This window comes from Mastomys coucha, unplaced genomic scaffold (genome assembly GCF_008632895.1).
Source record: "Mastomys coucha isolate ucsf_1 unplaced genomic scaffold, UCSF_Mcou_1 pScaffold23, whole genome shotgun sequence".
NCBI classification, from domain to species: Eukaryota; Metazoa; Chordata; class Mammalia; order Rodentia; family Muridae; genus Mastomys; species Mastomys coucha.
The window spans coordinates 7,657,061-7,679,063 of record NW_022196906.1 but is presented as its reverse complement, the minus strand read 5'-3'; the positions used below and the strand labels follow the sequence as shown (position 1 = coordinate 7,679,063).

At 42.9% G+C, this 22,003-nt stretch overlaps 1 protein-coding gene across 1 annotated transcript in view; it reads right to left on the bottom strand.

The window, feature by feature from the left end:
* Positions 1–409: 409 nt before the first annotated feature.
* Positions 410–22,003, bottom strand: part of Maml2 (mastermind like transcriptional coactivator 2) — a 323,159-nt gene continuing 301,565 nt past the window's right edge. The window contains exons 3-5 of the mRNA XM_031344502.1: positions 13,171–13,371; positions 8,110–8,221; positions 410–4,435 (exon numbers count right to left, since the gene is read on the bottom strand). Of these exons, the coding sequence (XP_031200362.1) occupies positions 3,423–4,435; positions 8,110–8,221; positions 13,171–13,371 (1,326 nt within the window). The 3' untranslated portion in view covers positions 410–3,422. The remainder of the gene's footprint in view (positions 4,436–8,109; positions 8,222–13,170; positions 13,372–22,003) is intronic.

The following is a 22,003-nucleotide window of genomic DNA, read 5'->3' as shown; positions in this document are numbered from 1 at the left end:
CACAGCCTATGATGACTCCGTCTCCAGGGCGTCCTCTAACTTTGGCAGTACCAGCACCCACAAATACACACCACACATACATATAACTTAAAAGTATAAAATAAATCTTTTAAAAAGAACAACTTGTGTATACGTTGTTAGCATCCAGAACCTGCGGCAGATATGGGCGGGTCCACAGACCTGTCGCCAGGGCTATGGCCACCATATTCCCAGAATCCATTGGGTTCAGCTCCCACCTTTACCTGGACTGCTACATCACGTGGAACTGTCTGGCCTGGTGTCTGCAGACGCTTCCACCACGACTCAAACCCATCATACGTACCCATTACTGTTAACATTGGTTATCCTAACTGTAATGATGCTATTGGTGACTGATAGCATGACTTCATAGAAGAAAACCACTTCTGAATTGCTTTAAACTATTTTTTTTTTTACACATGAAATTATACACAATACAAAATGCTTGTATTACAAGTTGAAATCTTTACATTCGTGGGTTCAGGACAGCAATGCAGGTGACATCAGCATTTCACTCAGTGACTCCATTCATTGGGCTGAACACAAAGCCAATAAGTAATTATTTGCCTATATTACTTTCTAGTCTCTGAATTAGAAGAAAACGGAGGAGGAGTAGGAGGAGGAGGGGGAGGGGGAAGAAGGAAAAAGAAGGAAATAGAAGAGAGAGAAACGACTCTTACCTTCTCTGTTATATGTCAGAATGATAAACAATGTCAGCAATTAAGTAGTCTGGCATGTCTATAAATGAGAGTTTGTATCCCAATAGCTCTTACGTTGTAAATCCTGAGGCTTTTACTAAGTTTGTCTATAAAATTGTCATTATCCCAGCTTTCAGGAAAATTACATCATCTTTGGTAATAGGCTGCCAACAAAAAGAAAAACTATAGGTTATACTGTCCCCCCCCCAAAGAATCCTGTATTTTAATGAATAGCTGAATAAATAGACATTAATTATGAAATTCACATTAAGATTGAAGAAAAACCAGTCATGTTGTTTCCTTTGCCTCTTCAGTTGGACAACTGAACTGTACTGTTTGGGTTAGGGCGAAACAAGCTGAATCACATGGTCAGAGACTGAGAAGTCCTGCAGATATGTACAGTCATCTGGAGGAGCCACAAAATCACACGTTTATATTTATACATTATTTTCCTCTCTTTTTTCATGGAGAAACACTGTTTTGTATAATGGGAGACACACAGGAGGACACATGCAACAGGGACAGGTACAGTGTGCACAGCAGAGTCATCAAATGAGACATGAGAACTATGGGCTTAATAAAGGATCTGAGCTGGAAAACAACAAGAACAGGGAGGGATAGGACCTGGAATGCTTTCCGAGTGAGGTCTCAGGATATACATTTACTTAACACGCCTCTTGGTGGTTTTTCAAAGCTTCCACTCAATCACCTATGGTTTAAATGTAGAGCTAAAAATAAACCATCATATTATACAAAACTTTGTATATTAGCATACAAAAGGTAACAATTTACTTTTTGTATAAAATATAACCTTTCGATAGTATATTTATTTCACATATGTATAAATATAATCCAAAGAATATGTTTTAAGTATTTCTACCAAAATATTCTTTACAAAAGTTTACAAAACAAGTAATTTATTAATATTTACAAACCAGCACAGAAAATACTCTGGGCCAGTGATATTGGTGCAGTGGTAAAGACAGAGAGAGCCCAAAGGCATTGTAAAGACAAGAAGACTTTGCAGAACTTTAAGAAAATGTGTTCCTTTTCTGAACAGGTTTGTGAAGTTCAGGTGCTTAAATGACTTGAAGTCAATCATACTTGGTATTTTAGTGTGTGGACGTCTAACTCAAAGATTGAAAGTAGCCTTCGATTCTCTGGATTTAGGAAGGTGGTAGTGGTCTTTTAGAGCCCTCTCAAACCTGGATACCAGCTCCATTTTGCAGTGTAAATGGGTGTGGGCACTGAGGTTCAGTGACCCAGACACATGCACATTTCGCTATAACACTCAGCCCTGAGGGAAGAGACCTGGACAAGAAGGCCCCAGGCACCATATGGCAAGAGCTCGCTGCGTCATGAATAGTGAGTGGGTGGCTCCACAAAGACCACTAGGCTCAGCTGCTCACCTAAGTCCATGTAGTAGTATGTCCAGGGAAAAGCTGTATTTGTCTGTCAGTTACTGTTTCCTCTGAGCTCTGTGAAACAGCTTTGTGCCTTCTCATGCCTCTTCCTGTTTCTTACCTTCAACCAAAACAGGATATTCTCTAATCTGACTCTAATTCACACTTTCACTTCTTTCTTTTTTTCTTCTTTCTTTCTTTCTTTCTTTCTTTCTTTCTTTCTTTCTTTCTTCCTTTTTTTTACAAATCAGTCTCTGGCTACCAAAAAAATAGGAGGCTCCACTTCATTCTGCTTGGGAACAGAGCAGCGGCTATCAATCACAGTGAGCAACACCACTGGTTATTCGTGGCCATGTTTTTCTCCTACATGGCAAGACTTAATTTTTTTTTTTGAAGTGAAATTTGATGAAAGCAGTTGCGCACTGGTATTTCAGAGTGATCAGGACCAGTCTTGGTTATCTATAAAATTTGGGAGGGAAGCCCCAGTCAGGTTGTGAGCCCTGCATTCCTGTTTTATCATGAGACACAGCATCTCAGCAAAATACAAAACAAACCAGCACAGAAAATACTCTGGGCCAGTGATATTGGTGCAGTGGTAAAGACAGAGAGAGCCCAAAGGTGTCGTAAAGACAAGAGGACTTTGCAGAGCTTTAAGAAAACGTATTCCTTTTCTCAACAGGTTTGTGAAGTTCAGGTGCTTAAATGACTTGAAGTCAATCATACTTTGTATTTTAGTGGGAAAATTACAAAACTGAGGAGTGCATCTAGGAAAGGAATCAATTAATCTGCTGGATAGCTTCTAGCTTCTCTGGATCCCTCTTTCTTAGGTTACTCCAAACAACCATGTAACAATTCAACCTTTCCTGCAAGCTTTAAGACAAATAACAACAGAGAAGTCAGAGCATATTTATCTACTAGATGACAGTCTGCTGCCTGTTGCTTAGAACAAGTGCCTGCCTATTGATATGGGATTGAAACAGGCCTCAAGTTCTACTGTACTTCCTTCACTAGAAAAGGAACTTGGGAAGACCATTTCACACAATTAATTACACACCAGCATCACAGTTGTGTTTGGATAAACCGGATAACACATCCTGAAGTTCAGGCAGGGAAAACCAATCCCAATGTTTTACTATCAGGCTCAAGAGTTTTTAAAACAAGCAAGTGAACCAAAATGTTCACCACTGTGGTTCCTGCCAACTTTCTGTTTTGATGTCTGTAGTTCCCTCAGACTTCAGCAGTTTGGCATTACAGTATCCTCGGAAAACCGTGCTCGGAGCCTATGGACTACCTTCCTTCCACCTTAGGAATTGCTTCCCAGGATCTCATCAAGGTTGATATCTTTCATCCAGTCGTCATTGCCAGGCTCTGTCTTCAATAAAGAATCGATGAAATCAGCATCACTGTTCAGGGCGGGGCCCATGCTGTCGCTCTGTTGGCTGAGGAAGTCAAAAGCTAAATCACTGCCATGGTCAGGTCCTTGAAAAGCCCTGGAACTTTGGTTGGATGAAGGAAAAGCGTTGGGTGTCAGGGATGGAGGCTGGTTGGTGCCTGTCCTAGGCTGATTCAATCCTGTTCCTGATGGGTTCATATTAGACAGACTCTGGGTGGCCAACTGATTGGGTCTGAGGTTCAAACCCCTGAGTGGACCCAGGGTTTGCCCATTTAATGTCTGATTCATTTGGTTCATAGGTCTCATTTGCACTGCTGGAGTTAACTGGCTAGGGGGCGCCACTGCCCTCTGGGAAAATGGCTGGCTCCCTACTCCTGGTTGCAAAGACTGGTTTGGGGTATAGGCTGTAGGTGTGCTTGTTGGGAAGCGGACCCCTGTGGATTTGAGGGCTTCCTGTTGTTTCCCTGTCACCTCTTGAGAAGCCCAGTTTGTTGTTGTCGTGTTGGCTGTGATCATGACAGTTGATGACCTCTGGGCTGGCATACCTGACAAACTGTGAGCCAAATTTGGTCTTAATTGTTGTGAACTGCCAGCAGATCCAGCTCCAAAGGTGGCCACATTGTTACCATTATTTGCCCCTAAGGGAGATGGCCGTGACATCAGAGGGTTGCTCTGATTTGTCATCAGTTGAGTTGTATTTCTCTGTTGTGCCAGCTGGTTCATTGTTGATGTGACGGTGTAGGTGCCAGGCTGGTTACAGTGCAGGTTTCCATACATCCCTATGTTCTGAACTGTGGATAACAATGGCATTCTCATCCCATGAGATGTAGACATGAGGCTGGAGTTCGGAGTTAAGATGGTGTGTGTTGAAACTGGGTTTGTCAAAGCCTGGTTAGAGTTTAAACTCACTGTAGAGGAGCCACCTAAGACAGAGAAGAGAATCACATTCATTACAGACAGAACAGCATCTCCTATGCAGCTTGAACAAAGGATCATCTCCAGAACTACTTTTGTGTAGAAGATGATTTAGACAAATAACACATCAGAAAAGAACAGAAGAGATTTGGGAGAAGAGCGTTGCTGTGGGCCACTCCTTGGTTAAGAGCCTACACATTACAGAAAGCATAGCGAAATAGGATAGTTCTATTTTATGGTCTTTATTTTATTTGTTTTCTGAAGTCACTGAGATGATAATCAATCTTTCTTTTTGAATTATTTTTATTATGTTCTAAGTTCGAAGATTACAGCTTTGGTTAGCTAGCTGTCATGAAATCCAGGTTATTCTTCACCTTGGGGTCACAATGATGAAGTGGGGGATAAATCCTATTCATGGCTACCTCAGTAATATTCCTAACCTGTGGCATGCCTAGACAAGCATGATTCATTCTTTATCTGCATTGCCCTCATTTGGGAAGCCGCTGTGAGTGGCTTCCCTGCATCCAAAGGGCAAACAAAATCTCAAGCATCTGGCCTTTGATGGAATCTGTGCTCTGGTGATTATTTCTACACGGGAAGCCTGCTGGAGAGTGTGCACTTACTACAGCACTGGTATGGAACACACCACCAGCCACCTTTGCTCATCTGCTTCCTGCTCCCATGATGGCCACTAAGCCCCCGAGCCTTATATTTTCCTTAGGTTTCAGGTTGAGCCTGAAGCTCTGGTATGAAGCTTTTCCTAATATCCTGTCTTGATTCTTTGTCTGCTATTTTCTGTTTGATCCTTCCACTGAGCACTGAGGTAATCCAGCAAACCTGGAAAGGGTTACCAGTTAAACTGATGCCTGTCAACAACTGATTGGATTGTGTGGGGTGTGGGGGGAACCCCAAGTTGATTCAACAGACAGTGACCAATAAATGCATTGAAATAGCCCTGGCTCAGTATGGTTTAAAGTAACCCTGGGAAATCAGATTGAGAGGCAAAAATGGAGGGAAAAAAGTACCTTAGACGACAAATTCCACAAGGGGACACCTGGCTGACACAGTCGTTGTTCCATTGAATTTTGAATGATTTAATGAAAAAGATTGAAGGAAGGACAAGACTCTCATGAAGGTATGGAAACAGAACCATATACTCACACAGACACACACAGGCACACACACACACACACACACACACACACACACACACACACACACATACATACACACACACACACATACATACACACGTATGAAATAAGAGTAAAGTGAAGCTCATGCCCACAAGGGACCACTTAAGAAACCACCTGTTGGTTGAAGACAACGCATTACGATGTACAACCCAAAAGACAGGGCCAAAGCAACACACTAGCTTTGCTCTGCACTGTAAAATACATCCTTAACCAGACCACAAACTCTTCCAGTGCAGGAGAAGTCTCTTTTACCTCCTCACCCAAGATCCTCTATGGTATGCTATGCATTGGCTAATATCTCAGGCTAACTCAGAGCAAGGGACTGTGAAGTTAAGCAATATTGTCTTTGCAGCTGAAGACTTTTGTGGCAAAGGAATTTGTTCTATGCAAATAATTTGGGAGAAACTAAGCTTTAAAGCTGGAGATGCTGCTTAACTGGAGAATGCTTGCCAAACACAAGACCCTGGGCTCAATCCCTCCAAGCCACAACCAATTCAGCTGTCTTGTTAGAAATGGTACACCCTAAAAAGACAGATGAAGAAGGCAGAGGTTTTTGGTTTGTTTGTTTTGCATTTTACATTTGATTACTTTTGTGTGTATTTGTGTATGTGTGTTGGGCACGGGAATGCTGCCACATACATATGAAAGTCAGAAAGCAATTTGTGGGAGGTGGTTCTCCTTTTCCAGTGTGGTGGTCTGTTGGGTAGACCTTAAGTCATCAGGGTTGGCAGCAAGCTCCTTTACTCACTGAGCTATCTTACCAGCCTGGAAAAGAGCATTTGAAAAGAGCCACAGCAGAGAGAATTTCCGTAAAGCTCACAAATCAGCAGTTAAGGCTTAGATGCCCCTAATGTGTAGCAGATATAAGTAGTGAAAGATTCTTTTTGTTCTTTACTCTGATATAATAGCTGGGAAAGAATTGTTTCTGGACTAATGTTAAGATTTAAAGCGCTGGGCAGTGGTGGCGCACGCCTTTGATCCCAGCACTTGGGAGGCAGAGGCAGGCGGATTTCTGAGTTCGAGGCCAGCCTGGTCTACAGAGTAAGTTCCAGGACAGCCAGGGCTACACAGAGAAACCTTGTCTCGCAAAAACCAAAATAAACAAACAAACAAACAAACAAACAAAATGTACATCTTTCCGGTGGTGACGACCTCCCTACGAGAACATGCCTCTCGCAAAGGATCTCCTTCATCCCTCTCCAGAAGAGAAGAGGAAACACAAGAAAAAGCGCCTGGTGCAGAGCCCCAATTCCTACTTTATGGATGTGAAATGCCCAGGATGCTATAAAATCACCACGGTCTTTAGCCATGCACAAACGATAGTCTTGTGTGTTGGCTGCTAAAAAATAAAAATAAAAATAAAATAAAAAGCTTTAAAGCGATTTGAAGGGTGTTGTCTTGCTCTGCTGCTGTCTGCTTTGTTCCCAGAGGTACAGGAAGAAAGTACTCTCACTCACTTTGCGGTCAGCAGCGATATGCAGAAAACGGCTCTCAGGAGAAGCACAGGCCTGCCTTGGAAGGAGCTATTTATTGGGTGGGTGTCCTTGTCCTATACCTGTCATCCTCTCAGACAGTGTCCTGATATTTATAGCAATGTGGTCATGTGACAAAGCACATACTCTGAGTTTTCTTGCTCTTGGAAAATCCACAGGGACACCTCTGGCTAGAGATGAACGTGGGCAGAGGCCCCAGCAGACTGCTTTACAAGGGGGCGTGGCTCCTCCAGGCGTTTGCTAGCCTGGTCTCCCTTCTTCTCCCTGCCTGGAAAATGGATATGGAGGCGACTGCTGCGGTGGCTACTGGGCAGCCCTTAGGACGGGAGCCACATGCTAAGGGAGCAGAAAGACAAAAGAAGTCTGCACTCTGACAACACTGTGGAGCCTCTAGGCCCCACTCCTGGAGATTCTGAGAAAAAGAGTGATTAAAAACTTTGGTTTTGTGACTGAAACAGAATTCACCTTTGGTTAAGGGAGGCTTCCTAAAAACATGATTTGCTTTTTAATAATTCCTTGTTGGTAAGGTGTATTGTCTTTGGAGGAGAATACTTGGGGAGATGGGTTCAAAGGCACAATGAGGAAAGATTTTATGAAAGTTGCCAGTGGATGTTCTAAAAGGGAGCTGTTTCTACTTAACCTTGTACTGCCTGGGTCAAAGTCAACACTGGATGAACAAGACAGTTACAAAATATTCAGGTTTTTAAGGTTCTCACAAGTAGTGAACATGTAAGCACAAAGCAAGGACAAGGGAGAACTCATGAAAGGACTAAACATGGGATTTTTTTGAGGTTGATGCAATAAAGAAAGAATCTCACACTATAATTTGGGCTAGCGTGGAACTTACTCTGTAGCTCAGGCTGGACTTGAACTCACAGTGCTCCTCCTGCTTTACGGCAGATGCATTCTCCAAGATGGAGAAAGAAAACTGTGGCAATAGAGTCGTTTTCTTTTTCACAATTGTGATTTGTATTTGTTTCAAAGAACTCTTACCAGAATACGGAGCAGCTGGCTGCAAGGTGCCCGCATTTCTTCTTTGGTCTTTGTAGTCTGGGGGTGGCCTTGTCAGATGTCGGTTCATCTGATCCTGAGGGGAAAGTTTCTCCTTGAAAACACAAATGAAAACATATTGAATTGAGTGAATACTTTTTTCACTTAAAAAATCTGCATGCTGTTCAAAAAGGTACAAATGTAAGAATAGTTGTCTAAGCACAGCCGTGTGCACCTGAAATCCTGGAGCTCTGCAGTTGTGGCAGGAAGGTCACAAGCTTGAAGCAAGCATAGGCTGTGTAGTGAGGACTCGGTCTAAGGAACTGAGCCATTTCACTGTGTGGGTTTCAGGGTATGCCTTCTGCGGCAGTGTAAATTCAGAGGCAGGACTTTCAGTTTGAATCTCTTCCTGTATGGAACTGTCCTTTCTGCTCCTCCTCCATACACTTCCGCACCCGCTTTGTGTCTACTGAGCATGCTCCTTTCCTTCATTTGCTAATTAGATTTCTATGATAACTAAATAAATGTCTGTGGGTTTGTTTTGTGTTGTAGTGTGTCTTTTGAGCTTTCTTGTCTATTGACTGTGGAAAATGGTTGGCCAGCGAGATAAAACAGAGAACACCTGGGCTGTCAGTAATTTGATCTAGCGGCTCCGCCAGCTCTCCGTGGGAGAGGTTTCTAGAGACTTGCTAACCTTTCAGGTAAAGGCACAGGACTTCTCTTCTATCTGCTCTTAGCATATGTTTGAAGGTAATGGTGGCTATTGTCATTTAAAAGAGGACATGCGAGATTCACAAAGCTAAGTAACTTGCCCAGAGTCACAAAGAAATACAACAGATACAAATTCCATAGTCAGGAACTCTGAATCTTTCATGCCACTCAATACAAAGACCTTCTCAGTGTCCTGTATGAAAAGCACAGAATGTTCCAGAACCAGCTATCTTTAGATTTTTCTAGTAAGTGAATGTGGGCAGTAATAGAGGGCATGGGACATCCATTTACCATAGCCAACACCTTGGCCAACCTTCAGGTCACTGAACTCCACTGCTCGAATTATTCACAGCAGCAAGGGGCAGTGAAGAGCCTCAGCTGTCTCTGGAGGGCTGTGAGAATGACCCTACCACAAGACTTGGGCATGGGTGACCTAGGTAAACGGATTGTTTTCCTAGATTGATGAGAGAAGTGGCTATTGCCACTTAGCAGGAGAGGATATCATTTAGTGTTTGGGGGTCACATATTTATCTTGTTTGTTTTTAGAAAATATTATGAAGTGACCTATTTGGTCTTAGTTTCTCATGATATCAGAATAACTCTGTCTGAGGTTGGCATGCATTGAGGTTTTATGTTATATAGGAAACAAGATGCCTCGGCTGTGTGCTTGCTATCAGCTTAGTCAGGAATGCTTATTTCTTTTCTTTCTTACTGTGCATTTGGGAACTTTCTGGAAGTGCTTCAGTGCAATTCTGTATACACTGTAAAGCAATATCCATTTCTAAAGATAAGAATAACTGGCATAGGTAGAGACAGAAGAGTGTAATTATAGGAAAGTCAATAAATACAGAGAAAACTGTAACAGGCAGATGAGGTTGTTAGCCAGAGCCAACGATGCATTTGCGCCACCCAAACTCACAGCTTCCACTCAGCTCTGAATTTCCTAGTGGGAAGTGTGTGCCCCGGGGGTTGGGGAGGCCAGGGAAGGGCCTTAAAATAACAACAAACCAAATTCATTTCTTGTTTCTAAGAAAGAACAAACTTGAAAGACTCATAGAGTGTTTTTGAACACCAAATAATTCATATAAAACATAGTTTCGATGAGCTAAGTGTAAATGAATCAGAAGCATATGGATTACATTTCTTTTAAACATGGGTTTACAAATTAAGGGAAAAAGTGGTCAGTGTGGAGTGGTTTTGTCTAAACCCTAACTGTTTAAGGAGGAACCTGGGGTCCTCCACCAACCCAATGTGGCTATGAGCAAGCAACCCTGTTGTAAACACGTGTGTAAAGTGACAGTTTTGATTTTTAAGCCAAGAATGGGATCTTCTGAAATCCCTTTTCTAAGAAGCAGTTGTGCGCACGTGTGCGAGCATGTGTGTGTGTGAGCGTGTGTGTGTATGTGTGTGTGTGTATGAGAGAGAGAGAGAGAGAGAGAGAGAGAGAGAGACAGACAGACAGACAGACAGACAGACAGACAGAGAGAGGAAGAGAGGGGGGGAGATGATTAGTTCCTTGATTCCTAATCACACACTAGATTTCCAATCCAGATTCACTTAATGTATCCTAAGCAATTGGCCTTTTCTCTCTCCAGCTGATGAGCTAATTTTACTCAAAGCCTTAGCATATTTATCTCTGGAAACCTTGCTTTAAGAGACATAGCACAGACTTGCCGTGCTACAAGGCCAGAGAGGTTTGGATGCCAACACTAAACAGAAGCAGCCACGGAGAGGCTCCAGTCTAAACTCACACCTACTACTGAAATCATCTCTGTGTCAGCTGAAAAGAACTTTTCATCATAACCCAGTGTCTCCTGCTTCAGTGGTATCTGTCTTGTCCTTAGTCATAAAAGTATAAGATTTGGGAGGTTCTAGGATCTCTTTCAGAATCCTTGTATAAGGATGAATCCTTTTGTACGGTAAAACCTCAGCATGGTGCCTGGCACACAGTAGGTTTATAATGCGTGTTCATAATGATGATCACTGGAGGAACTGTGACTGGTCTCACATTTTTTGTGCTTCACTGGTGGGAGAATGGTAGAGAGTGAGCCTAACAAACTTTTATGAGAAAACGCCTCTATTTAGGTGCCTGTCCGGCCTTGCCAAGGCCTTGAATGACTACAAAGCATATGCTAATGAGAAGGGGCATCAAAGGCTGCTTCTTCCTGGATATGCTAAAAAGCATAGGCACCATCAATGGCATCCAGACAAAGAGAAGTGGGATGCTTTGTAAGGACCACAGAAAGTGCAGCTCCGTCCTCATTCATCCCACCACTGCCCTTTGCACCTGTCCAGGGAGACTCAACAGGGAAGCCAGTGGGAGTCAGGCCAGCACCATCGCCAGCTCCTCAAGAATGTGTGTGTCACTTTTAATAGGGATCTCGTAAGGAAAGCAGAAAACCCGGAAACTCCGTCGTGTAAAACTGATCAAATTTGCAGTGTCAAGGGGAATGATAAAAGTCTTGCCAGTAAGTCAGTTGGAAATGGCACTTTCTCTCCTCTTCACCCTTGCTTCTCGGCTATTCCGGTTATAAAGATAAAAGGCAGAGAGAGGTGGGAGGAACAGGTTTGAACAAAGATTTCAGACCCTGTAACTTAAGGGCTCACTTCCACATGCAATTCGTTTAAAGACTCCTGTACTTACTACAGTCTTACTAGTTTGACCTGTAACTAATCAGTAAGTAGAAACCAGGGCTGCCTCCTTTGGTCTTTGGTCTACCCTCTGCTTAAAACTGTGGCTTCCACCATTTCTATTTTTTCTCTTCTTTCTTTTTCTTTTTGTTTTTTGTTTTGTTTTGCTTTTTTCGAGACAGGGTTTCTCTGGCTATCCTGGAACTCACTCTGTAGACCAGGCTGGCCTTGAACTCAGAAATCCACCTGCCCCTGCCTCTCCAAGTGCTGGGATTAATGGTGTGTGCCACCACTACCTGGCCCATTTGCCATATTTTCAAACTGGAGCAGGACATTCTCTCCTACCAGCCTCCATCTTTAGTTGGACACAAATCTGAACACGGTGTTTCTTTTTTAAAAAGCAGTTGCTTTTTAGACAGTGTAATTTAGCAAGCTTCTTCCTCTGGCTTCCATGTCCTGCCCTTCTCCATCGCTGACCTCACTCTATGCCTTGACAGTGTGTCCTTTGTTGTGAGTGTGCTATCTTTGGACTGGGATGGCAACTTCCCCCTCCCAGGGCCTACTCTTCCTCCAACTTCCTCTGAACCTTCTGATCCTTGGAGGTAACTTCTCTGCAGCCATTTCTAGCAATTCCTACAGCACAGCATTTAAGCATATGCATTACAATAACCTACTTATGTGATTGTGTGTGTGTGTGTGTGTGTGATTTCCCTGCAGGTTCTGTGACCATTAGGGCAACAAGAGGGGAAGGGGTTCTTTTGTTTGTATCCTGTATCTTCATGATCTTTTAGTATTCACTGAATATTCATGGTGTCTATAACACTTGACATTCAGGGCTGTTTCTAAAAAGTTCCTTGAATATGAAATGATTTAGTTCATCTTCTACATCTAGCACTGTTGGGAATCAAATCCAGGACCTCAGGCAGACTAGGCCTATCTAGGTCTATCACTGAACTGCAGCACCTGACCTCACTCTCCCTTTTAATGTAGGTCTATTTACCCTGAACTGTTTGGCTTTGTCCCTTCTGATTTCACTGGACAGCACAGGCTGAAGGGAGAGGGTGCTGAAGTCTTAGGAAATGGAGTTTGGGTTGGTGTGGATGCTGATATCTGAGGATACAGAGGAATGCCTACATAAATCCAGAACCCAGGCTAAAGCTCTAGTGGTATTTGGGGAAAACAACCTTGCGGTTCTTAAGGGGTCAGGCGAAGATGATGAAATGGAAATGTATTTAAAGTGTTCTTTTAAAAAACACCCCCCATTCTGAGATGCTTTGCTCTGGGGAAGCCAAATCTTGTTGGTGAAACTCCATGCTGGCCTTTAAATTTTTCCTTTAAAGCTCATTTACCTCTAAAAATCAGTTTGGAGTTGGGGGTGGTTAAAGTGCAGTTCGCTATTTCCACCCCTTGAGGCTGGGAACAACTGAGCTTTCCTTTGCTTCCTTCAAATGCCCTGCTGGCCACAGACATTCCTGAACTGGGCAGGGCTAGCCATTGAGGGCTGTGTACTCCATCCATATGCCTAGCAGCTGGTAAATCAGGTTTTCCCCTGCTCCCCTGCACTTTAAATTCAAACAGTTTAGTTTCTGTTATATCCACTACATCCTCCTTACTGTCACATAAGTAGAGGACTAGAATGTGGCAAGAAACAGGAGGACAGGGGACACTTTATCTCTCCAAGGCCAACAAGTGTCCACACTAGAAGTTCGGAGAAAGCTTTACCGAGTCAGCCAGCATCTGCTGCTGGAGGAGAAGCTGCTTCTGCTCCATGGTTGGTCTCTGCAGGGTCTGTTTCTTCCCCATCATCTGCTGATTCAACAGGGACTGCTGGGAGTTCATGTAACCACTTCCAGTGTTTGGATTTGAGTAGGAGTTGGGACTTGGACTGGGGCCTGTGTTCTGGCCTACCACAGTGTGTTGATCCTGTAGAAGAGAGAGGAGGAGGGGAAGCTACTGTGAATTAAATAAGACACAGGGAGTGCAAAGATGATAAGCTTAGATTCCAAATATTTTCATCCCATTGGAGATCAAATTTGGTTAATGGGTTGGACATTTGGAGAATTGCTTTTGAAAAGCCATTGTTGTGTAACACAGCAAGCAGAGCAGGCAGGTGAATGGTGGGCATCATAGGATAAGCTCCCCTCTGCCTCTAGTAGTCTCCTCACTCCAGAGGTGTTTATGGAACTTCAAAGAAACTGTTCAGTGACACCCTCAACATCTCTGAAGCAAAAACATCACAGTGACAGCCATTTCTTTTCTCTAACAAGTCAGTGTGCATTTGTTATTTCTGCTCCTACAATGAAAATGGAGTTTCCAACCATGTGTTTAAAGTTGCATAGCCGTTCTAGACAGCAGGCAGGAGACATTTGTCCTCTTACTTAGAGACTCATTCATTTCACAGCAGTTTATGCTAAGGGGACACCCCACTCACTGGCAATGATTAAGGAAACAATGTCATATATCAAATAACATTGGACATTTGGGAATTTCCACTTTGATCTACCCGTTTTTAGGCATCAATACATCAGAACCCTGTAAAGACAGCAGCTAAGCCCTCTGAGGGCTTATATCCTAATGAAGTATACAGAGCTCTGTACTAGTAGAACTCCAAGAAGACTCGAAAACACAGTTTCCTTCTAGAATTCATATCTAACCAAGGGATAGAAAATGCTCAGATTACAGAGGCTAGGAATTATAAGATCAGCCCGGGCATAGTGAAATATTCTTGTCTCTTCCAGCTCTCAGAAGGTGGAGGCAGGAGGACCATGGGTGCAAGGTCATCCTCTGGTATGTAACAAGTTCGAGGCCGACCTGGGTTACAGGAAGCAAAGTCTCAAAACCCAAAATACAAAACACACAAACAAAATATTATAAAATAACAATTTGGAAAACTCTTCATGCATTGATGGCAGTGGCCAGGAGGCAGGTTTCTTTGTCTATGTGCCAGCCCATGTTCGTGTACCTCTGGGAAACACGAAATACATAGACGCAGAACAGTCCAACGCTTCTTCTCCAGGTGGACAGCAAATACTTACAGCTGACCAACACAGGAACTCTCATGGTGCCTGAGCAGTATGATGCTACAGCATCCCTGGGAGCTAGCTTCTCCTGTATTCTGTTAAAAAGATGTTACCTACCAAGCTTTTAAGCTTTTTTCTTTTCCTCTTTCCTTTCTCTCTCTCTCTCTCTCTTTCTTTCTCTCTCTCTTTCTTTCTAGTAGAAAGTTGCCAGTCTGAAAGCCTAGGAGTGGGAAACTGCAACAGGAAACTGTATCTTAATAACATATGAAACAGCAAAGGGATCTAGAATAATTAGAAGGACAGCCAAACACAGAGACTTAGCACACAGGCCAGACCTAGCACTCAATGCTTTACACCATTTATCCAATCCTCCCACCAAAACAAACAAGAACTAGTATTTTTATTTCGATTTTGCAGATGAGCTGAGCTGAGGGAGACCTTGGAACTGGAGGTGTGACGTGGAGGAGGTTTTGGAGCCAGGTCAGCCTGACTGAAGAATGTCCCTTCTCATCGCGGTACAACGCTGCTGCTGCTTTAAGCTGGGACAGTAAACACTGAAGATGGAATTTTGTATGAGCCATCTACCAATACAGTCATTTTCTTGTGACCTTTCAACTTTAAATCCACGGAGCACCTGGAAGTCACTTGTCTCCATGTGTCTTACAAGCCACTAGGAATGTGGACTTGAAGACAAGGGCTTGTGAGTCCCTGGCAGAGCGGAATAGAGGAAAATCCATAGAGTTGAGTGTCTTGGAAAGAAAGCAGAGTAGGAAATACAAGGGGTGGGGGGAGGGGGAGGACTGAGGGCAGAACCCTTGGGACTTCTCAGATAAGGGCGAGGGAAGCAGAGCCTGTGGTGGGAGGAAGGAGGCAGGGTGAGAGGGGAGGAAAGAGCTTTGGAAACGTCAGAATCAAGCTGAGAGAACATACTGGGGGCGGTGGTCGGGCCTCTCTTCTATTTCAACCTAAACAGTCTTTTCTAAGAAGATTGAAGTTTTGCGTAAGACTTTGAGAGAAAAATATTTCATGTTTACAGGAAATGTTTGGAAACAGGTAGAAAAAATAACTCCAAAGGACTTTTTAAAAAATCTTTTTGCATGACTATAGTGGACAAAAGTGGGAGCTCTGGGGCATGGCCTGCCCACTCCATGCCCTGGTTCTAGCATTTATTAGATGGGGGTCCAAAAGAAGCGAATTTGCTTTCCTCATCTGTAAAATGGGAACAGGGAAAATGATGATAGTATTGAGGTGTTGACGTCACTGACGCGGCCTGTGACAATCACTTGGCTGGTACCAAGGAAGGGCTTTAACAATGGCTACTCATAGATGCTAATGCTATTCCAAGTGTGCATGTTTATTTTTATCTTTTTCCTTTTGAAGCAGATAAGTTAGCTGTGCAGATCCCTGAGAGCAGTTCTACAAAAGCTTGATCAGACATGCAGAGTTCATTTGGAACTGGAAGGGGACACACAGCTATACACTCTCAGTTAACACATGAGCTTACAAGCTACACTGGTAGGAGTCCATGCCTAGTGCATAGTCCCTCATCCATCATGAACATATCCACAGTACCAATTGGACTCAGGGTTACTAATAACACAGAAAAGAGAGAATATGAAGTTGGGGAAGACTGGGAGGTACGAGGGAAAATTGGAAGGAAGCAGCAAAGGCTAGACAGGAGCAAGTTACATTGCAGTAATACATGAGACTTCCAAAGAAGAAATAAAATATAATTTTAAAAAAAACTACAAGAAAAGAGATGGACAGCGTGCTTAGTGTTGGCAGAACTGATGAGCTTCAGAATGATTTCCAGAGAAATCTGGAACAACGCCCATCTCTGAGATTTAGAAAGGATGTGCGTGCCAAGAAAACGCAGCTCTTTTTCTCTCTAATCAAACAGATGGACTGTTCTAAACTTAGTTTCATTCCTAGACAATACCAAAAATATTCTAAGACCCTTTTCCCTCAAGTCTCAAGTGTTGTCCAAATTTCAAACTAGTGCTGGAGCGGGCATGTCCTGGTGTGGAAGAACGAGAGAGAAATCAATTCTCTTGGAATTTTGTAGAAATTTTTTTTACCTTTGAACTTGTACCTCATAGGCCTTCTCATGGTACTCTTACACATTCTTTCATTTCGTGACTGAAGTCACATTTAGCTGCTGTCATATTTTTTGCCCTTATGTTAGCTGTGAAACACAAGGCACCTCCTTCACAGACATGCCTTCATTGCCAAGATGTTGTGCAAACTTCAGTACATAAAATATTTTGAAAGAGAAATATGCTGCAATGCATTGGCTCGGGTTCCTACATCTAGCCTTACTGCTACCCGCAGCTTCAGCCATGGAAAACTCAACACCACAGACATCAGCTGGTTCTCCCCCCACCCAATACATCTTTCCTCCTGGAGGGCAAATGGAAGCCGTGCTAAAGTTGACTCATGCTCACCTCCATGATACTGTGTATGTACTCGTGTGGCTGTGAACAACTCATGTCATTTCGATTGTGGTAGTGTTATCAGCGTGGAAATCCCCAGGTTCTAGAGACTTAGAGTCAAAGCCTGATTTGGTAACAAGTTACAAACACACACCCGATTAAAATAATTGAAGCACCTTTCATTTATGTTTTCTTTTTCTGTCTTAAGTTCTAATGCTGTAATGTTTGATGCTAACCCACCCTGTCTTCATTTACATTTAGTATGTAGTCATAAGTGTGTGTTGAGATTATAGGTGTGCACTCCCTCATCCAGCTTTAGAATATATACACACACATGTATATATATGTATACACATATGTATACATATATATAATTTTCTACTTTAAGTTCTTTGCTAATATAACTTAATTATATTTCCTCCTCTCTTTTCCTCCCACCAAACTCTCCCATACAGCCCTCACTACTCTATTTCAAATTCATGACCTCTTTTTTTCAGCAATTGTTCTTGCAGGCGCATATGTATTTGATTATACATATATACTCCTAAATATAACCTGTTAAGTCTGTATAATTTTACTTGTATGTATGTTTTCAGGGTGACTGTTTGTCACTGGACAACTGATTGGTGTGCTCTTCCCTGGGGAAGAGCACCTCTCCCACTCTCAGCTTTTTTCAGGTGTCTAGAACTCTTTGTGTAGGTTGAGACCTCAAAGTAGAATACATATTTAATGAAACGGTGTATGAAGAGAATCTTAGGGTCAACAGAAGAGATAAGGCTTAGCAGGTAGATCTTACTTCAATAAAGAATCTCAGTATCCTGTGACCAACATGTGAGTAGTCTTCCTAACATGCTACAAAATGAGAATGATGTAGTCAGTTATTTTGTTCTAGTGTGAAACAAGGATTCTCTCTGTGATGGAGAACTGACTTCAGCCAGAGGTAGGAAGCTAGTGTATTAGACATGTCAGAAGATAGCAAAGAAAAGAGTCTGCCAGGTCCTCGAGAGATCTGTGATATAGTAAGGCTCGTTGAATTTAGTCATTGTTAAAATGGTTTTGTGAGCTGTACAGACACACAGCAGCTTTCATAAAGGACTCAGAGTTTGAAAATAAGTATTGTTCTCTTGTTACTTAAAGAACAGCTAAAGAATATGTGCTATTCTATACATCTGATTGAAATGGTTCTCTGTGCCTCTCGTTTACAGGGAGGAAATTTAATGATTTTCTCTTACAAAACAAAGTCCTTAGAGTTACTAGGGACCCCTGGGAGTATTTTTGGGTTGTTTGACTACCCTTCCTTTTTCTTGGCTTCTAGAGCTAAGCATCTGTAATTTACAAAATAAATTCAAGATAAAGTAGCCAGCTGGGCAGGCCTGGACAGTAGATCTCACAAACTGGTTTGCTATTCAATCAATCTTTCTTCTCTCCTCCCTTCTTGCATTCCCTGTCTCAATGAACTAACTGCTCAACTGTTCTCCAAGGCTATTCATCTTCAGCACTGTCTGCTGATAAAGCCATTTATTTATATCTCTGCCTGAGAAACACGCTGCCTGAGCTGTTTCTTTCGGATTCCTTCTAAGCTGTTAAACCAAATCCTTCAAATCATTTATCGGGGGTATGCATGGCAAGGTGGCCGTGGGCAGCTGAAGTGATTGAATGGCCCTTGTTTGACACAAGGACATCGCTGTAGAGGGATCTGTCAGGGAATTACTGCAAATGGAGTTTGGAAACCAGAGACATTTCCATCTCGGGTTGGAGACTTCAGGGTTCAGTTTCAAGGGTCAGTAAATGGCACAAAGGTTGTACCACATCCCACGGGCCACCTTTTTTTAGTAAATAGAATGTCGTCAGATTAGAATCTCACACATTCACTTACATTTTGTCTGTAACTGCTTGTATATTATAACAGCGGAATTCAAGAGCTGTGGCTGAAACCTTGTGACCAAATATATCTGGCCTTAACAGAACAAGTCTGTTGGCTCCTGCTTACCTATGCTAGAGACTTTAATATTTTGCATAAAATTGGGTAGAGGGTGCTTTAGGGACGGGATCCTGAAATTCTCGGAAGTAATTAGCAAACTGAATAAGTAATGCTATCATGATATGTGTTTCCATTAACACCTTCCCGACTCCTCTCCTCCCCCACGGCATGCATGGCAGCCACTGAAAATGGAAGGAACTTACAAAGTCTCGGTCAAACTCCACATTTTAGATGAAGATATAGCCCCATCCTTAAGGACTTAAGCTACACAAGGTCACATATCTAACCAAAAGACAAAGGGTGCTTGTCTAAATCCTGGGAAATGTAGTATATAAAACACTCACTGCCTGAAAGAGATGGCTCTGTGGCTAAGAGGCACTTGCTGCTCTTTCACAGGACCCGAATTCCTTTTCTAGCATACACATGGCTATCCACAGCAACCTGTTACTCCAGTTCCAGGGGACTGACACATTATTCTGTTCTCCATGGGAACACTCATACAGAAGGTACACATAAACTCATACACACACACACACACACACACATGCAATCATTTTTAAAAATGTAAAAAAGAAGATTCGTTTGCTTAAGAGATTTCCATCTGATAGAGATGTGTGTGTGTGTGTGGAGGGGTGTGGTGCTGTCCTTCCCTAGGTGTGGGTGTGGGGCAGAGGCATTGGAGGTGGATAAGGAAGGGAAAATATTCTGATCTTAGCATTTTCTTTTTCTTTTTTAAAGATTTATTTATTATTATAGATAAGTACACCGCGGCTGTCTTCAGACACACCAGAAGAGGGCGTCAGATCTTGTTACGGAGGGTTGTGAGCCACCATGTGGTTGCTGGGATTTGAACTCAGGACCTTTGGGAGTCAGGACCTTTAAGCAGTCAGTGCCCTTATGTACTGAGCCATCTCGCCAGCCCTGGTCTTAGCATTTTCCTTTGAGAAAGATCATCAGGTGGACACATCTCTTTTGGAGGATTTTCCACCGCTTGCTCAGCAGGGAAAGTTTGAGCCTGCACTGTGTATTCTCTCGGCTTCCACTGACAGAAATGAGACTTCCTTCAGATATTGCCTAATAGTCAAGTCTCCAGGACCTGTCTGTTCTTAGTCACGGGGTGCACACCTATTATGGGTTGTCTGTGAGAGCAGCTCCATAAGGAGGCATCTCTGGAGTGGACTGTGGCCACGAACAGAACATCAGTGGATCAGGGTAGAGCAGGAAGAACAGACTCACTTGGGAAGGAATGAGACTGTTTTTCTTAAATGAGAAATTCTTCATCTTTAGAAAGGCTCTTTGTGGTGGACCTGAGATTTCTGCTCTGCAAGTTGGCCTTCAGCTCTTTGTCTCTAGGGCCAAATGTGCTATTGTTTTATGATGCCCTGTGAAGATTTCATAAAGCTATCAATTCTGCCTGCCTCTCTTCTCATCTCAGCACACAGAGAACCAACACACACACAGAAACCAACAAGTTTGTCTTTTCTTTCAAGAAGCTTCTGTACTCCCTAAATGTGTCCAGACCATCTTCAGACCTCAGTCTGTGAAGTTCACCCTCTGCTCATCAAAGATTTGTTTGTGAACATAATGATATGTCTCACAGACAGAACTGCCAGCCAGGGACTAGGTATTTAAATACAGAGCATATGGGGACATTCTCATTCAAACCATAATAATCCTATCTGTCTGGAACATTGCTCCTCTGCTTCCCCCTCCCTGTCAGCTGATGCTCCCTCTTTCTGGGCTCAGTTAAAATGTCTATCAGGCAGTCCTCTCTGAGTCCCTGAGGTTGAGGGTCTTCTGTGGCTGTGACAAATGACACTAGCCCATGCCAGTCACAGCATATGTCAGTCAGTACTGCAGTGGCTCCATAGTCTATACCCATTTGCCTTCTAGCAATGTGATTGGATGACTAGGGTATATTCATTAGGATAGTCCTTGGGTATGGTGGACTCTCTCTGTATAAAAATGTATAAATGATCTTAAAAATGTATATGAATGAACAAGGACGCAGTTCAGAGTAGAAACAAGGACAGATCTTCCTGTCAACGAGCCACAAGCTGTCAAAGTGCTAATCTTTTCAGGGGTAACTAGGAAACTACAGTAGAAGAGGAAGTGAGTCAGAGGCAGAGCCATGTTCTTAATTCTAGTGCTTGCGAATGGATGTGTTATCTTTGAGAGCCCCCCCCCCCCACCGTGACAAAGATGCTTCCAAGAGTGGGAGATAGGAACTTCATGTTGTCACCAGCAATGACCACAGTGACGACGGTAGTGCTGTGCAACCCGAGATTTCCCATTAGCAGGTGTCAGTTTTTGAGAACTAGAGGTCATGGATCAAAGGCTTTATATCTTGTTTAATCCCTACAATAACAATATCTCACTATTGTTCCAAATTTAAATCAGAGGAGATAAAAATAAAGAAACTTGTCTTCTTCTAGAAGGCAAATGAGCTTGTTAATGCATGGAATGTTTAGAAAATATTCCTGTGTTCTAAAAAGCAATTTGAAAGGTGGCAGCAGACATCCTCGGCTAAAATCCCCACTCCACTTTTCACCAAGCTGTATGGGGTTAAAATAGGATCAGAAGATTTTTAAGACCAAACAGTATGAAGGGAGTGAAGTACTTAGTACAGTAGCATAGAGTATGCATACAACTTCAGATAGATACTAAGCTCTCTCATTAAATTAACCTGGTAGTTAACAACTTCTTAGCTACGTGGTGATGAAGTAAGCAATGTAGGGTTTATATTGGCACCATTGACACACCAATGAGCAGCCATTGTCCAGTCCCTTGCACATGTGGAACTAAACACTATTGGTACTGCTTCTCTCAAAGGGAAACGACTGGGGAGTAGTATTTGTGGGCAATCCTATCAGTGGTAGACCTGTATCCCATAAGTGGTGTTGACGTTATCCCCATAAGTAATAGAGTAATAGTGTGATTGCTGAGGGACTCCGGTAATATCACATCAGTCACAGCCTTTGCCTCCCAGTGGATGTTATGCATGGAGGGGCGGCGTGGTGGTGGTGAGAGTTTTTTCATTTTATATGTGTGTTTTGTCTGCTAGTATGGCTGTGTACCAATGGTGGCCAGAAGGGGGCATTGCATTTACTGGGACTAAGTTA